General features: G+C 43.2%; 1 protein-coding gene across 1 annotated transcript in view; it reads right to left on the reverse strand.

Moving 5' to 3' along the window:
- Nucleotides 1-15,916, reverse strand: part of LOC122795001 (uncharacterized oxidoreductase YjhC-like) — a 1,313,984-nt gene that overhangs the window by 601,215 nt on the left and 696,853 nt on the right. The window contains exon 6 of the mRNA XM_044063588.1: nucleotides 5,358-5,417. Within this exon, the coding sequence (XP_043919523.1) occupies nucleotides 5,358-5,417 (60 nt within the window). The remainder of the gene's footprint in view (nucleotides 1-5,357; nucleotides 5,418-15,916) is intronic.

Below are 15,916 nucleotides of genomic sequence, written 5' to 3' on the forward strand. Positions count from 1 at the left end.
CTTAAGCTCTATGCCAAAAAGTGCATTGTCATCCCTTTTGGTAAAAACTCTGTACCCATGAACTACCACATAGGCAGTAGTCTACTTAACACCGAAAGTGTGATAAGAGACCTTGGAACACAGGTGGACAGTGGTTTCTCCTTTGATAATCACATCGCCACAGTAGTGAGGAAATCCTTCTACATGGCACACCTCATCACAAAAGGTTTCTCATCCAGGTAAAAAGAGGTAATTGTTCCCCTCTACTCATTAGACCCATTATAGAGTACAACACCCCTTTTTGGTATGTACCTCACAAGACATCTACAACAACTGGAAACGCCACAGACAATACCTCACAAAGAGGATTACCAGCCTCAAACAGATACCCTACGCAGACCGTCTCAAAAAACTTCAGCTTTAGTCTGTCGCATATCGCCTACTCAGAGGCGATCTCTGCCTAACATACAAAGCTATGTCAAACCCACAGCTGTTGGACACGCTCCACGTAAAGAAATCCCAATCCCTCAGAGCTACATGTTGCAGGGACCTAAACCTTGTCACCACAATAAGCAGAACATGCTGGAGGGACTTCACTGGGAAAAGGATAGCCATTGAAGGATTCTCATATGTAGTCTGGCTAGGGGAACTAGAGTTATAGTAGAGGCCATGGTCCCTAAAAGTTTCAGCACTGTCTTAGCTTTGACTCTTTGTTGAGGAAGTAGACTATATATCTGTTGTCTTAGATTTTGTATTCTGTCTGCAGGAAGATGAGCCATCATGGCGACTGTGTCTATTTCTGCGCCTATAAAAGTCACATATTGAGAGGGCGACATGGCAGACTTTTCCCAATTTATTGTAATCCCCTAGCTGAGTGCAGAGCTGTATGGTTGAATCCCTGGCTTGTAGAAGTAGGTGCCTGGTGGTGGCGGTCAGGAGCCAGTTGTCCAGGTAAGGAAACACTTGGAATCCAAGACATCTCAAGTGAGCTGTCACTACCACCATGCATTTGGTGAACACCCTGGGGGCTGTTGTGAGACCAAAGGGCAGAGCATGAAATTGGTAATGACTGGCTCCCAGCTGGAAGTGTAAATGTCTCCTTGTTGCTCTGTCCATTTTTATGTGGTAGTATGCATCTTGGAGATATATGGAGCACATCCAATTGTCTTTCCCTAAAAGAGGGAGTATAGACTGCAGTGTTACCATTCGGAACTTGAACTTCTTCACTGATTCTGTTAATTTGCTGAGGTCCAAAATGGGCCTCTGGTCCCCTGTTCATTTTGGCACTAAAAGGAATCTGATGTAAGTTCTGAATCCTATCTGGTCTGTGGGGACGGTTTGGATGACTCTCTTTTGAAGCAACTTTTGAACTTCTATGGTTGCTTGATCCCTGTGATTAGGTGGAAAATCTGGGATTTTCTTGGGGATATGGGGTGGGAAAGAGAAGGGTATGGAGGATCCTCTGGTAATTATTCTTTGTAACCACTTGTCTTGGGTGATGTCGTGCCAGGCTTCTGGATACAAAGATAAACGACCCCCGACTGGCTCCAGAGAAGCACTTTCGGGCCCCACTTTAGGAGCACTGATAGGGATGTCCACGAAAGGAATCATGGCCACCCTGGTTTTGCAGGCCCCCCTGCCTCAAGGGTGACATCTACCATTAGTTCCTCCTCCTCTGCCTCTGAAGGAGGACTCACCCTGTGCATCCAGGAAAAATCTCTGGGATTTCTTGAACCACATTTTCCCACCTCTCTGACCCTTAGGGTATGGTCCAGAAGGGACGGAAAAACATATTCCCATGGCAGAGAGAGTCTTCCCTTCCTACTCACACCTGGTGAGTGTATCTTTTACCTTTGGTCCAAACAAAGAGGAACCGTTAAAGGAGGCACTGGTAAAAGTAGATTTGAAGGGCACCACAAAGTTGCATAAACGCATCCAGGAGTGTCTCCTAAGGGAAACTCCTGAACCCGCTGCCCTACTCACTCCATCTGCTGGAAAGGATATCAGCCTCACTGAGGAGTTAACAATGGAGTTTAAGGTGGACAACTAAGCAGTAACCTTCTCAGGGACTCCTTCACCTAATGTACCTTGGAGAGTATCTCCTAGCTCCTTTAGGAGATCTCTCTGAAGCCTAGTAAAATGGGTGAGGTAATTCAGTGATCTGAGTGTAAATGCAGCTGAAGAGAAGATATGCTTCCCGTATCTATCCATCATTCGAGACTCCTTGTTCAGTGGATGGACAGCTGAAGAAGTCTCCGCTAGTTCCTTCTTTATAGCTGCTGCCACCACCATGGCGTCTACAGGCACACCTTGTGTCAAAAAATCTTTCTCTTTGGAGGCTGAAAGAAACTTGTTGGGCCTTCTGGGGAATGGTTCCATGGCATCAGAAGTTTTCCACACCTTTCAATTAACTAGGTCCAAGAGCTCATAGGAAGGTGGAGACACCCAAGAGGTTGAAGGTTGAGACCCGAAAGCCTTCAGGTATACTGCCTCCTTATCAGAAGCGGTGACAGTGGGCCAGCCACCTCTCTGTTTCAGGATCTCTAAGATATCTACAAAGGAGATATCATCAGAGGATGATCTAGGGGACCCTTCTGACTCCTGGAGGTCAGTGTCCGAGGTGCTGGACTCATCAGGGGAATCTACATGCTACCTCTTGCAAGTTCTATTCCAAGGGGGCTCCTCAGAGGGGTATTCTGGGAAGGTGTTGGAAGACTGGGGGCCACCCAACGGGGGCTCCTGAGGCTGTGGGTCTCTGCTGCCAAGAGAGAGAGATGGTGCTGAGACAGAGGTCGGAGTTTGAGGGTGAACAGCATCGGTACCCATGTGCGGAGCTGAAAACCTAGACAGCACACTCCTCATCGTCTCTTAGAAAACAACAACAGAAAAAGGTTAATAGAGGACTAGGTCCTCTAACTTAAACGGACCTAGCTGTAAACAGAGAAGAAACTAAGTCAAGAAGGAAAAGCTACCAAAAATTGCAAAATCTCAACAACACGCTAATTACTAGCTAATAAGATTAGTAAAAACACTGCACACAGCTATCAATAAGAATACTATTCTAGTGAAAATACAATATTAGAAAAAGGTCCTAACTCAAACATGGACCTGCGCTAATAAGAGTAAATATATCAAAAACCTAGCACACAGGTAAGGGATACCACTCGGGGAACAAAATGGGCCTGCGGAAGCAACAGCCAACAAGTTCTCAACAACAACTTCATAAAATGCAAAAACACACTACTATTTTCTACCTATAATAACTACGATTAAGCTAATACTACATGCCAAAATTATCACCCTCAGAGCCACACGCTCCAGGAATCTAAACCTTGTCATCACAATAAACAACACGTGCTGGAGGGATAGATTCCTGACTTAGAGACTCCCCAGACTCTGGAATAGACTGCCCATACATGTCAAGCAGAGCGCCTCCTTGGCCCTCTTCAAAAGGAACCTTGATGATTGGATGGGAGAAAGGAAATTCACCCCGGGGATCACGTCAGTCGCCCTGCTAGACAGGGGTCCAGGGAAGTAAACAGTGTAGGAAGAAATAGCCAGGGAATTGTTATGGCTAGGCTTGTATAGGCCCTAGGGCCGATAGCCTAGTACCACCCTATGAACGATAATAATGTAGAAAAAAATCCAACTTAGCCATGGCCAAGAAAGAAGCACTTCTGAACTTGTAGACGTGGCAAACGAGATCTGGGGTTTCTTACTAGTGCACTATGGGATACCTACCTTGCCATAAGCCAGCTGTGAAACTTCGAGCTTTGTAATCGGCCGAGTCGGAGCCAAGGATCGGCTCCGAACCCATATGTAAGAATGAAGGCGAGATAGGACTACAGAACATTCAATGTTTACACACTTTAATAATGATTGCTCTTAACCAAGTCTCAGCAACTTTGGAATACGAATATGTAAGTAAGGCGGTATGGGGGTAAAACCCCCACCTACAAAAACATTTATTTTAACATTTACACATTTGCATGTACTCCTGTCAACATTTTTATGTAAATGTAGAGCTTATATGTACTAAAGGAAATGAGAGTGATGCTGGAATTCATGAGCCTTATGATTCAGAACCTGTGCATTTTGAGGTAACATAGTAGATTTGATATCACTGCTCTGTTGACTCTCAACCACTGCCTTTGTAAGGGCACCCTGTTCTACCTCACCAATGTTATCACAATCACTCTTTCTACTCTGTCTGCCCATCTTCAGTACTATAACTCTCCTACTACAGCCTAAGACCTAGGGATGCCCAACAGGTGCTATCAGTGCTCTTATATGTACACCTAGCTGTTCTTTTCCTACCCCACCATCATCTTGTTTACATTTACTTCCCTATGCTGCAGGACAAACTCATGACAACTTCAAACTAAGGTGTTTAACTTTCACAGTAGATCTTTTTTTCCACTGCCCAGGTCATGCCCAGCATATTTCTTATGAGTGGCTTAATTCTGTCCTCCCTAATGCCAAATATTTTCACCCCACTCTCTCAGCCTACTGTAACAGTGGGTATTGTTGCCTTCAGTACTTATTGGTTTCCAGTCACAGCCTAACTGTGCTAAATCTTCTCCAATTTTACACCTTCTGCCTTCATCATCAGATACTCTGCATAGCCATTAATGTTTCCATTACCTCAAAATAAACATCTATGTGAATTTGTAAATTATTATTTTGTTTTTCCTCTGAAATCTCATCACTAATTCATTATGTAAATATATGCACTAGTGACTTAATACTGCAAAACAGTGTGGCTGTTATTCCTGAATTTATCTTTCCCTCTGTAACATGGTATATTTGTGTCTAGCATGCTCAAGTGATAAATTAAAATGGTGGACCAACTAAATAAATGTTATCATCCATCATTATTTCAAACCATCCTGGAGTATTCTCTGCAGCTACAGTTGCAGTAGCTAAAAGTTACAAAACTGAGTTTTGGGTTTGAGAAGCAGGACTTTGTTTTCCCCTCATTTGAAAATCTATGTCAGCCTCTCTACATGACTGCGGTTTAGTCTTGATCACTAATTGAACCTTATAGCTTGCTCTGCAAAACTATTCTATGCCACAGAGAACTCATTTCTTTCGAAACCTGTCCTCTACATTAAAATATTATTCTGTTACAAGGACACAACAGCTGGGTTGTCATTGGCTACAACACATTTATCATGCGTACCTCGAGAGAAATACCAGATATACTATAGTTGTCCATTACATCTGATTTCCCAAGAGCATCATTAACATAACAACCACGGCAGCTGTGTTTCAGGTTTATTTGGTACAGAAATGGGATTCAGCTTAGATCAGCCACTGTTAAAAAGAACAGTAGAATTAAATCTCTAAAAATGCTAAATAAACATTCTGTGACTTACTGCCATGGGTTTTTCCAGCAAGATGTGATAGCCTTTCTTAGCAAAAGCAATGGCTGGGTCCTGACAGAAGAAATACAATAAAAATAAAATATTAAACTCTTTGCAATTATTCAAATAGGTGATTATTTAATAATCTGCTACTATGCTCAATGTTTAGGACAATATAAAATGTACAGTCTGTTATAAGACCAAAACAACAATATTCAGTATTTGTAAACAACAAGATAAAGACAATAACAATGAAAATCACATGTGCTTTCCTAAAAAATAAGTCATGTCCTTACTATAACACTCCATCAGTGTTGTCGATATTCATTCATTTTTGACAGATGGGGTTCGGTTCCAACCTCTCGGAACCGACTCAGCCGTTATATAGCTCGTGCCAGCCAAAAACTATCAAGCTAAGGCTCTGCCCGCAACCCCCCTCTCTCCATTACCTCAGATCAAGTTTGAAGCCTGGTATAGAAAAAGACAAAAGCCCTGTCTAAGGTATAACCCTATAACCTCCTAGAACAAGATCCAATCCTCCAGAAGTCTCTCTGAGAGGGCAGGAGGGTGGGATGTCAAGAATGAATGAAGATCGACAACACAGACGGAATGTTATGGTAAGGACATAACTTCTTAATCTGATGTTGTCAATATTTATTCATTCTTGACAGATGTGACAGAGTCCCCAGCTACTTAGATCCTGAGCGGCACCATAAGGAAGGATATTCCTGAGTACCATAGAGCCAAAGGATGCTCTTCCCCTGGAGACCATATCTAATTTGTAATGAGTGATAAAGGTATGGGGAGTAGCCCATGTTGCAGCTGCACATATTTGCATAGGTGACAGGTATGTTTAGGAATACCATTTGGTTAAATGGCTTGCACAGACTCCCAGTTTGCAAGTAGAAATGGAAGGAATCCAACCCAGAACAAATAGGATGAAGTTGATTAAAAGCTCATAACCTTAACCCATTGAGCTAAACTGTTGTTTCTTCCATAGAAGCCTTGGAATGAAAGACAGCTGAAGTGGAAAATGATCTGGTGGAATGCACTCTAATGGGAGCAGGTAGTTTGAGTTTATTCTGGTTGTAGACAAAGGTGACACAATCTCTAAGCCATCTTGATAAGGAAACTTTTGATACCGGTTTACCCAGTCTGGGTCCTGAAAACGACATGAATAACTGAGCTGATTTTCTAAAAGATTTTGTTCTGTCCAGGTAAAAACATAATTGTCTGTGGACGTCCAGCAAATGTAAACAGTATTCTCCTTTGTTTGAAAAATTTGGAAAGAAGACTGGCAAGTCTATAGACTGGTTAATAATAGATTCCCATACCACTTTGGGGAGGAAGGATGGATTAGTTCTTAGCGACACTCTCTCCTTGTGAAAAATTATATAAGGTTGCTTTACACATAAAGCCTGTAATTCGGATATTCTCCTGGCAGACGTGATAGCCACCAGGTAGAGAGTTTTCTAAGATAAAAATTTGAAGTCGCAAGTAGCTGCTGGTTCAAAGGGCTGTCGAACAAGGCATTGTAAAACTAAAGTCAAATCCCATGGCGCTATAGGATCTTTGAATGTGGGTTTTAGATGTAAAGCACCTTTCAGAAAAATTTTGCATAAACAATGAGACATTAAGGAATGATCATCAAATCCATTATGAAAATTGGAAATATCTGCTACTTGAACCTTAATTGTGGAAGTAGAGGCTCCCGATTAAAATAAGGATGTTAAATATTCCAGGACTTTATCAAATGATGCTGAAAAGAGATCTATGTTGTTCGTACAAAACCAAACTGAAAATCTTTTCCATTTGCTAAGGTAAAGTTTCCTAGTGGATGGTTTATGGCAAGCCAGAAGAATCTTTTGTATTGAAGAGGTTAAGTTATTCTGCCTGACAATTATTAGAATTGGAGATACCAAGCCATCAGCCTGAGATTTTGGAGACTGGGATGCACCAAGCCCTGTGGGTGAGGTGGTAGGTCAGGAACTAGATCCAGAATCCAAGGGCAGTGAACCAGATAAGGCCAAATAAAACGGAACCAGACTTGACAGGGCCAACAGGGTGCAATGAGAATTACTTTGCTTCTCAACCTTTGGGCTTTCCTCAAAAACTGGGAAATCAATGGAGTAGGGGGAAAGTCATAAAGTAGTCCCAGGGGCCAATCAAGAAGATGTGTGTCTCTTGGGAACTCCCCTTAAGGGGGAATTAAGCCTAAGTAGCTGCTGCATTTGTTGTTTATCAGAGAGGTGAACAGATCCCAGCAAGGTTGGCCTCAAAAACAAATTATTTTCATTGCTATATTGTGGTTGAGAGACCACTCATGACGCAGGAGGATGCATCTGCTCAATTTATCCACAATCATGTTGGAGTTTCCCAGGATATGAGTTGCTATCAGAAAGTGGTTGGAAGTGATAGCCCATTTCCAAATCCTGAGGGTTTCCTGACATAGTGGGTAGGATCTGGTTCCCCCCTGCTTGTTCATGTACTAGACTACCAGCATGCTGTCTGATTTGATTGCAACTGTCCTTGAAGGAAGGACAGACTGGAATGCTTGCAACACTAAAAGCACTTCCCTCAGTTCTAGGATGCTGATATGCAAACTGGCCTCCTGCGGGGACCAAGTGCTAGTATTTCCCAGATAATGCCCCATCCAGTCTATCTGGGAAGCATCCATGGTCACTATGGCTTTGGGCGAGGAGGGAGAAAAGGTGTGACTCCATAGAGTTTCTTCTGACTTCATCCACCAGGATAAATCCTTTTTGCAGTGATTTGTTATAAAAAAATTGGATGAGACATTACATGAGTTGAACTCGCCACTGAAGTAGCCTCACGTGGTATCTTGCCAGGGGTACTAAGGTTATACTCGCTCCCATGGTTCCCAGAGTTTGAAGTACTAGGCGAACTGGAACTTTGTTTCAGGAAATAATTGCTTGAACTTGCGACCTTAGCTTTAGCAGCCTGTGGAAGGGAAGGGAGGCTACACAAAAAATTGTATTTAGTCTTATCCTATGAACTCTAAATCTTGTGTAGGAGTCAACTGTGACTTTTCCTTGTTGAATGAAATACTTAGTGCCTTGGCAAGATGCAGCACGAAGTCTGTGCCGCAAAGCAGTAGATGCCTGGAGGAGGCAGTGAGGAGCCAGTCGTCTAGGTATGGAAACACTCAGAATTCTCATAGTCTCAAGTGAGCTGTTACCATTGCCATGCATTTGGTGAACACCCTGGGGTCTGTAGTGAGACCGAATGGCAGTGCTTGGAAATGGTAGTGAAGCAGAGATATCTTCTTGAGCGTTTGTCCATCTTTATGTGTTAATACACATCCTGAAGATCTATAGAGCACATCTAATCATCCTTCCCCAGAAAGAGAAGAGTAGACTGAACCATGACCATCCGGAATTTCATCTGTTGTACAAATTTGTTCAGTAGGCTGAGATCTAGAATTGGTCTCCAGTCCCTTGTCTTTTTTGGCACTAAAAAGAATCTCGAGTAAAATCAGGATCCTATTTGGTCTGGTGGGACTTCTTGGATGACTCTTTTTTTGGAACAGTTATTGAATTTCTCCTGCTGCCAGATCCCTCTGACTGGGTGGACATTGGGGATTCGCATTTGGAAGTTTGGTAAGAGATTGAAGGGAGTGCGGTAAACTCTGGTGATAATTCTTTCCATCCAAGTATCTGAGGTTATCGTGAGGCAGGCTGTTTAGTGCAGTGAAAATCTTCCCCCGACTGCTTCCAGAGGTAAGCAATAGGGCCTCTGTTCAGGAGAGCTGGTAGGGATGTTCGGAAAAATAATCTCTGGAGCCCTGATTATGTGGACCCCCTTTGCCATGAGGAAGGCATCTTCTAGTTGAGTTCCCCACTCTGCCCTAGGGGGAGTACTCACCACGTGTCACAAAAAGGCCGTTGGGATTTCTTGAACCACATTTTCCGACTCCTCTGACTTCTAGAATAGGATCGTTGAAGAGTAGAAAAATGAACACCCACAGCAGAAAGGGTCTTTCCATCTTTTTCACACCTGGTTAGTGTGTCTCTAACATTAGGGCCAAACAAAGAGCAACTGTCAACAGGAGCATTGACAAAAAAAGACATGAAAGGCTCCGTGAAGTCACACAAGCGCATCCAAGCATGGCGCCTTATGGCAATGCCTGTACCTGCTGACCTAGACATTCCTTCAGCTGCATGAGCAATGAGCCGCATGGAAGAGTTTGAGATAGACTCTAGGGTGGCAAGCTGCAAGGCAACCTTATCCCTAACCTCGTCAGACACAGCTCCTGCAAGGGTATTTGAAAACTCAGTTATCAGATCCCTTTGGAGTCTAGTAAAGTGTGCCAAGAAATTCAAGGACCTCATAGCGAAGGTCGATGACGCAAAGACCCACTTCCCGAACCTGTTCATCATCCTAGACTCTCGGTTAGGAGGATGGACAGTAGAACTCTCCTCAGCAACTTCCTTTTTGGAGGCTGCCAACACCACCATGGCATCTACTGCTAGGCCCTTTGTTTAATGAGGCTGGTCTTCTGGAGTTGTCAAAATTTTATCTGATCTTCGGGGAATGGGCTCTATGAAATTAGGAGCCATCCACACCTAATGAACAATCAGCTTAAATCGATCATCACCGGGTGGGGTCACCCAGGAAATAGATGGGTGGGAACAAAAAGCTTCCAAGAACACAGATTCCTCAGACGATGGGTTTGAGGGTTTCCAGTCACCCCTATGTTTCAGAATTTCTAGGATGTCTCTGAAGGAGACATCTTCAGAGGGTGACTGGAACCCTCCCCTTCATCGTAATCTGTGTCTTCCCTGACAGATTCTTCTGGAGAATCTAGATGATTCCTCTTGCAAGTCCTCTTACAGGGTGGCTCCCCAGCAGGAATTTCTGGGTAAGACTCCAAAAAGAGGGACCCTGAACAGGGATGTCTTGCAGCTCCTGTGGCCACTGTCCTGACATGTCACAGGTCAGTGCCAGGATTTGAAAAACATCTGGTTTAAAGTTTCAGGACTCTTGCTTGCCGCTGTCAGATTCTAATAGTTTAATCTTACCAATTGGCAAACAGAATTCCTTTTATTGAGTATATTTGCTTTATTCATTTTCATTTTTGTTTTTCATCTGAAAAAAGCAGAAGACAGTATACTCAACTGTTAGGGGCTAGGGGGAGCTTAAAATATAGCGATCTGGCTTGTGTGTGCGTGCCTCTATCTCAAAACAACTAACAATTCTGGGAGATTAACATTAGCAAAAATGGTTAGGAAACATACTTCAATCAGGATTATGAAGTCTCCATTTAGTTACAGTTTGTATTTCCTTGCTTTAGTTACAATCCCACTGTAAAGGAGAGGACAATCCAGGAATTCGACTCAGTATGGGTAAAATCTCACACAGGAAGAGTAGCAGGACTGTAAAAGAGATGCAAATCCAAAGAGTGAAGTTTAGGGGAAAGGATAAGAGAAATTAGGTGACTACAGAGAAAAGATAAAAAAGAAACTATTGACTTCTTCGAATCAGTCTCCAGAGCCGTAGACGAGAGTAAGGCAGTCCACACAGCCTATCTGGACCTCGCCAAGGCCTTTGATACCATCCCCCATTCTGGAATCATAGATAAACTTACTAAGCTGGGCATTAATCCCTACTTCACTTGATGGGTTGCCAACTGGCTTACTGACAGAACCCACACTGTAAAAGTAGCTGAAGCTGACTCCAAATCCAGCTCCAGACAAGTGACAAGTGGAGTACTTAGGGTTCAGTCCTGGGACCTCTATTGTTTGGTATCTACTTCTATGAAGTACAGACCAACACTAAGGGACTCTGGCTAACAAAGTTCACAGATGACTGCAAACTGGGAGCCATTACTGATTCCCCAAATGATGTGGATACTCTACAAAAGGGCCTTACAGAAACAGGTGCTTGGTGCCAGAACCATGGGCTCAAGCTCAATGCCAGGAAATATAATATTATCCACTTTGGGAAAAAAAACATGTACCCATGAATTACCACATAGGTGGCAGTACACTAAACACCGAATGTGTGATAAGAGACTTAGGGACACAGGTGGACAGTGGTCTCACCTTCAATAACCACATCTCCACAACAGTCAGGAAATCTTTCTATATGGCACACCTCATCACTAAGGACTTTTCATCCAGAAAAAAGGAGGTCATTGTCCCACTGTACTCAGCCCTCATTAGACTCATTATAGAATACAACCCCCCATTTGGTATGTACCTCTCAAGACATCTGCAACAACTGAAAAGGCCACAGAAATACCTCACTAAAAGAATCACAGGCCTAAAGCAGATGCCCTATGCTGACCACCTTAAAAAACTCCAGCTATACTCTGTCACATATCGTCTACTCCGAGGCGATCTCTGCTTAACATACAAGGCCATGTCAAACCCAGAGCTGTTGGACATGCTACACTTAAAGAAATCCCAATCCCTCAGAGCCACATGCTTCAGGGATCTAAACCTTGTCATCACAATAAACAAACCATGCTGGAGAGATAGGTTCCTGACCCAGAGACTCCCCAGACTCTGGAACAGACTGCCCATACATGTCAAGCAGAGCGCCCCTTTGGCACTCTTCAAAAGGAACCTAGATGACTGGATGGGAGAAAGGAAATTCACCCCGGGGATCACGTCAGTCGCCCTGCTAGACAGGGGTCCAGTGAAGTAAATAGTGTGGGAAGAAATAGCCAGGGAATTGTTATGGCTAGGCTTGTATAGGCCCTAAGCCGATAACCTAGTACCAACCTATGAACTACATAGAAAAGATAAAAAAGAAAGTAAGTGTAAGCTAAATAGAGTAATTGTACAGTAAATATAAATCCCAATTTCTAGATATCCACATCCTGCCCCCACACCCCATTAAGGAAACCATGGTAAAAAATTTCTCCAAAGCCAACTTCATGCTTCTTAAGACAGAAGTGGTAAACTTCATGACACCCATGCAGATGGACAATACAGTTACGACTACTGAATCCTACACAATTGCACTTTATAAGCACTAACACGAGTGCATGGATCGTGCTATCCCCCAAACAGAACCAAGACGCTATCCTCCAAAAAAAGGAAGCCAAGCTGGTGGTCCCCTGCCATAAACAAGCTGTACAACAGAAGGAAGAAACTGTTGCAAAAGAGAGTAAAATCCCATGATTGGAGGAGCTCCCTGGTCAGCCTCAGTAAGAAGCTGCAATCCCTGATAAAATCCTCCAAAGCTAGTTACAAAAACAAAATCCTCACTGATTCTAAAGACAACCACAATGCATTCTATAGCTATGTCAAGAATCTCAATGGCAACACTCAGATCTGCTCTGAGTTACAGCACAATGGCACTAAATATACAGACCCAACTGATATTGCCAACATCCTGGCGGATAGGTTCAGTGCTAACTTTACCCCCCTCTCACCCCCTAAAAGCCCATCTCTATACTGGAAGAATGCAAAGTTCCTGTAATCATGGCTGCACAGGTAAAATTCACACTCTCCAAAGCCAAGAACACAGCATCCATGGGACCAGACAACATCCCAGGCTGCGTTCTACATGAACTACAGAACGAACTGGCACCCCACCTAAGTACCATGTTCAATCATAGCCTCACCTCAGGCTTTGTGCCCCGCTGAATGATGCACAACAACGGTTATCCCACTCCACAAGGGTGGAGCCACCATGGACCCTGGGAACTACCACCCCATTAGCCTGACAAGCTTGGTCTGCAAAGCCATGGAACGTATCATCATGGAACTTGTAAACAAAGACACTGGTAATCTCCAAACTCTGGACCCCACCCAGTTCGGGTTTGTAAAAGGCAGATCATGTCTCCTAAACCTGATAGACTTCTTTGAAGCAGTCACCAAAGCCATAGGTGAGGGTAAGGTGGTTCACACAGCCTATCTAGATCTTGCCAAGGCTTATGACACCATCCCCCACTCTGGAATTATAGATAAACTCACTAAACTAGGTATAAATCCCTATGTCACAAGATGGGTTGCCAACTGGCTCACTGACAGAACCCACACTGTAAAAGTAGCAGACTCCAAATCCGACTTCAGACCAATGACACGTGGAGTACCACAGGGTTCAGTCCTGGGTCCTCTCCTGTTTAGTATCTACTTCTCTGAACTACAGGCTAACACAGAAGGTCTTTTGCTAATGACGTTCGCAGATGACTGCAAGTTAGGAGCCATAATCGAAACTCCTAATGATGTGGGCATCCTACAAAAGGGCCTCACTGAGACAGATGCCTGGTGTCCTCAAGCTCAATGCCAAAAAGTGCATTGTCACCCCCTTTGGTAAAAACTGTGTACCCATGAACTACAACATAGGTGGTAGTATACTTAACACCAAAAGTGTGATAAGAGACCTTGGGACACAGGTGGACAGTAGTCTCTCCTTTGATAATCACATCGCCACAGTAGTCAGGAAATCCTTCTACACGGCACACCTCATCACAAAAGGTTTCTCATAAAGGAAAAGGAGGTCATTGTTTCCTCTACTCATCACTCATTAGACCCATTATAGAGTACAACGCCCCTCACAAGACATCTACAACAACTGGAAAGGCTGCAGAAATACCTCACAAAGAGGATTACTGGCCTCAAACAGATGCCCTACGCAGACCGTCTCAAAAAACTCCAGCTTTACTCTGTTGCATATCGTCTACTCAGAGGGGATCTCTGCCTAACATACAAAGCTAAGTCAAACCCAGAGCTGTTGGACATGCTCCTCTTAAAGAAATCCCAATCCCTCCAAACTACATGCTCTGGGGACCTAAACCTTGTCACCACAATAAACAGAACATGCCGGAGGGATAGATTCCTGTCCCAGAGACTTCCCATACTCTGGAATAAACTACCTATCTATATCAAACAAAGCTCCTCATTAGCACTCTTCAAGAAAAATCTTGATGATTGGATGGGAAATAGGAAATTCACCCCAGGGCTCACTTCTGTGGCTCTGCTCGACAGTGGCACAGGAAAATAATTTTCTTGGGTGGCAAAAGCCAGAGTACCTTTTTTGCTGGGCTTGTACAGGCCCTAGGGCCGATAGCCTAGTATCTACCTATGAACCTACCTAAAATAAGCAAGTACAGGCTGGTCAGAGAGAAGAAATAATATTCAAACATTAAATAGTGGAATACAAGTAATAGAAGCACTTAAAAACATGACAATCTCAACAGTAATTAATATGGGAAGAAAAAAATACTTAATAATCTGTGAAGAATGCCACTAAAAACAAACTGATTAAAATGATTGCAAAATAATATTATTTAGTACACATTAACTCGCTTAAAGCGTGGTGGATAAATTCAAATGCACTTACAGTCAATACTAACAGTGGTCTAGATACAAGTGGTAATTAACACTTGTAGGCTAAAAGCACAAGTCAAAAATATGTCTTCCTTCAGATGAGATGTTGAACTGAGACCCGATCAGCCTGAACTGGTACTATCTCAGGTGGATGTAAATGATCCCAGAGTATTTACTGAAAAGAGTAGGGGAATTCACCAGCACCCTGGTCTAACTGTTCAAGAATAATCAAATAACTAAAAGTAAATGTCTACCCTGTCTGACACAGTCACATCTATGGGCCTGCACTGCCTGCAAAAGGAGATTTTATCCTTAGTGGGGAAAATGTCTACTGTGCCGTACTGTCCCTCCTAAGCTAAAACCGTTAAGTATAACAAACATGAGAGCACTCACCATGTCACCTGTTAACACTTGAGAATACTCATCCTGAGTCTTTTGAAATGGCTTTCATTATTATTTATTTATTTGATGTTTGTTTTCCAGGATAGTCCATTGGGCTACAAGAACTAGTTTTCAATGGAGTCCTGGGGAGAAAAGCTCCAGAAAATACAAATAATTTTACATAATACAGAAAGTACAAATCTGTGGTATACATTTAAGTTAAACATTTCAGTGTTAGAAAATAAGAGATCATATACACTGCAGTGTAAGTCAAGAACAAATTATAAACATTACAGTATAAATAAAGAACAAATCCAAGAAATGTTGAAATTACAAATATTGCATAGATTAAGTAAGTAGAAAAAGTGAATAAAATTTTTTTTTTTTTTTGAGTTACATCGGTTACATTTGGTCAATGTTCATCGTGCATACAGCTGCAGTCATTACATATGGGTTATCCTGCCGTCAGGCGGGTCCTCGGTCGGCCGAATTCCAAAGTCTAGGTCCGGCGTCGGTTGTCGTCGCTTCCTCCCTGACGTCAGTGCAGCCGACGCCATTTTCTTCAGTCTTTCTTGCCGCGCGGTGTCCAAAGCAGAAGCAGTTTGCAAGTGCCGGTCGGCCAGCTCCTGAGATTTACAGAAGTATTTCAGCCGAAGTCTACTTGAAAGTAAGTACCCCACTGGGGAAACTTTTCTTGCCTCAGACCGATGTCAGACAAAGTTAATAATTGCATTTCATGTGGGAAGCAAATACCGCATAAGGATTTCCACTCTTTCTGTATGCCTTGCTTAGGCCCAGACCACGACGTCTCGGCCTGCCATTTTTGTGCTAGATTCAACAAGCGCACTATTAAGTGCCGGGTGGAGTTCACCCTTCACTATTTTG

This window comes from Protopterus annectens, chromosome 2.part1, assembly GCF_019279795.1.
Source record: "Protopterus annectens isolate FY-2018-M chromosome 2.part1, PAN1.0, whole genome shotgun sequence".
Lineage (NCBI taxonomy): Eukaryota > Metazoa > Chordata > Ceratodontiformes > Protopteridae > Protopterus > Protopterus annectens.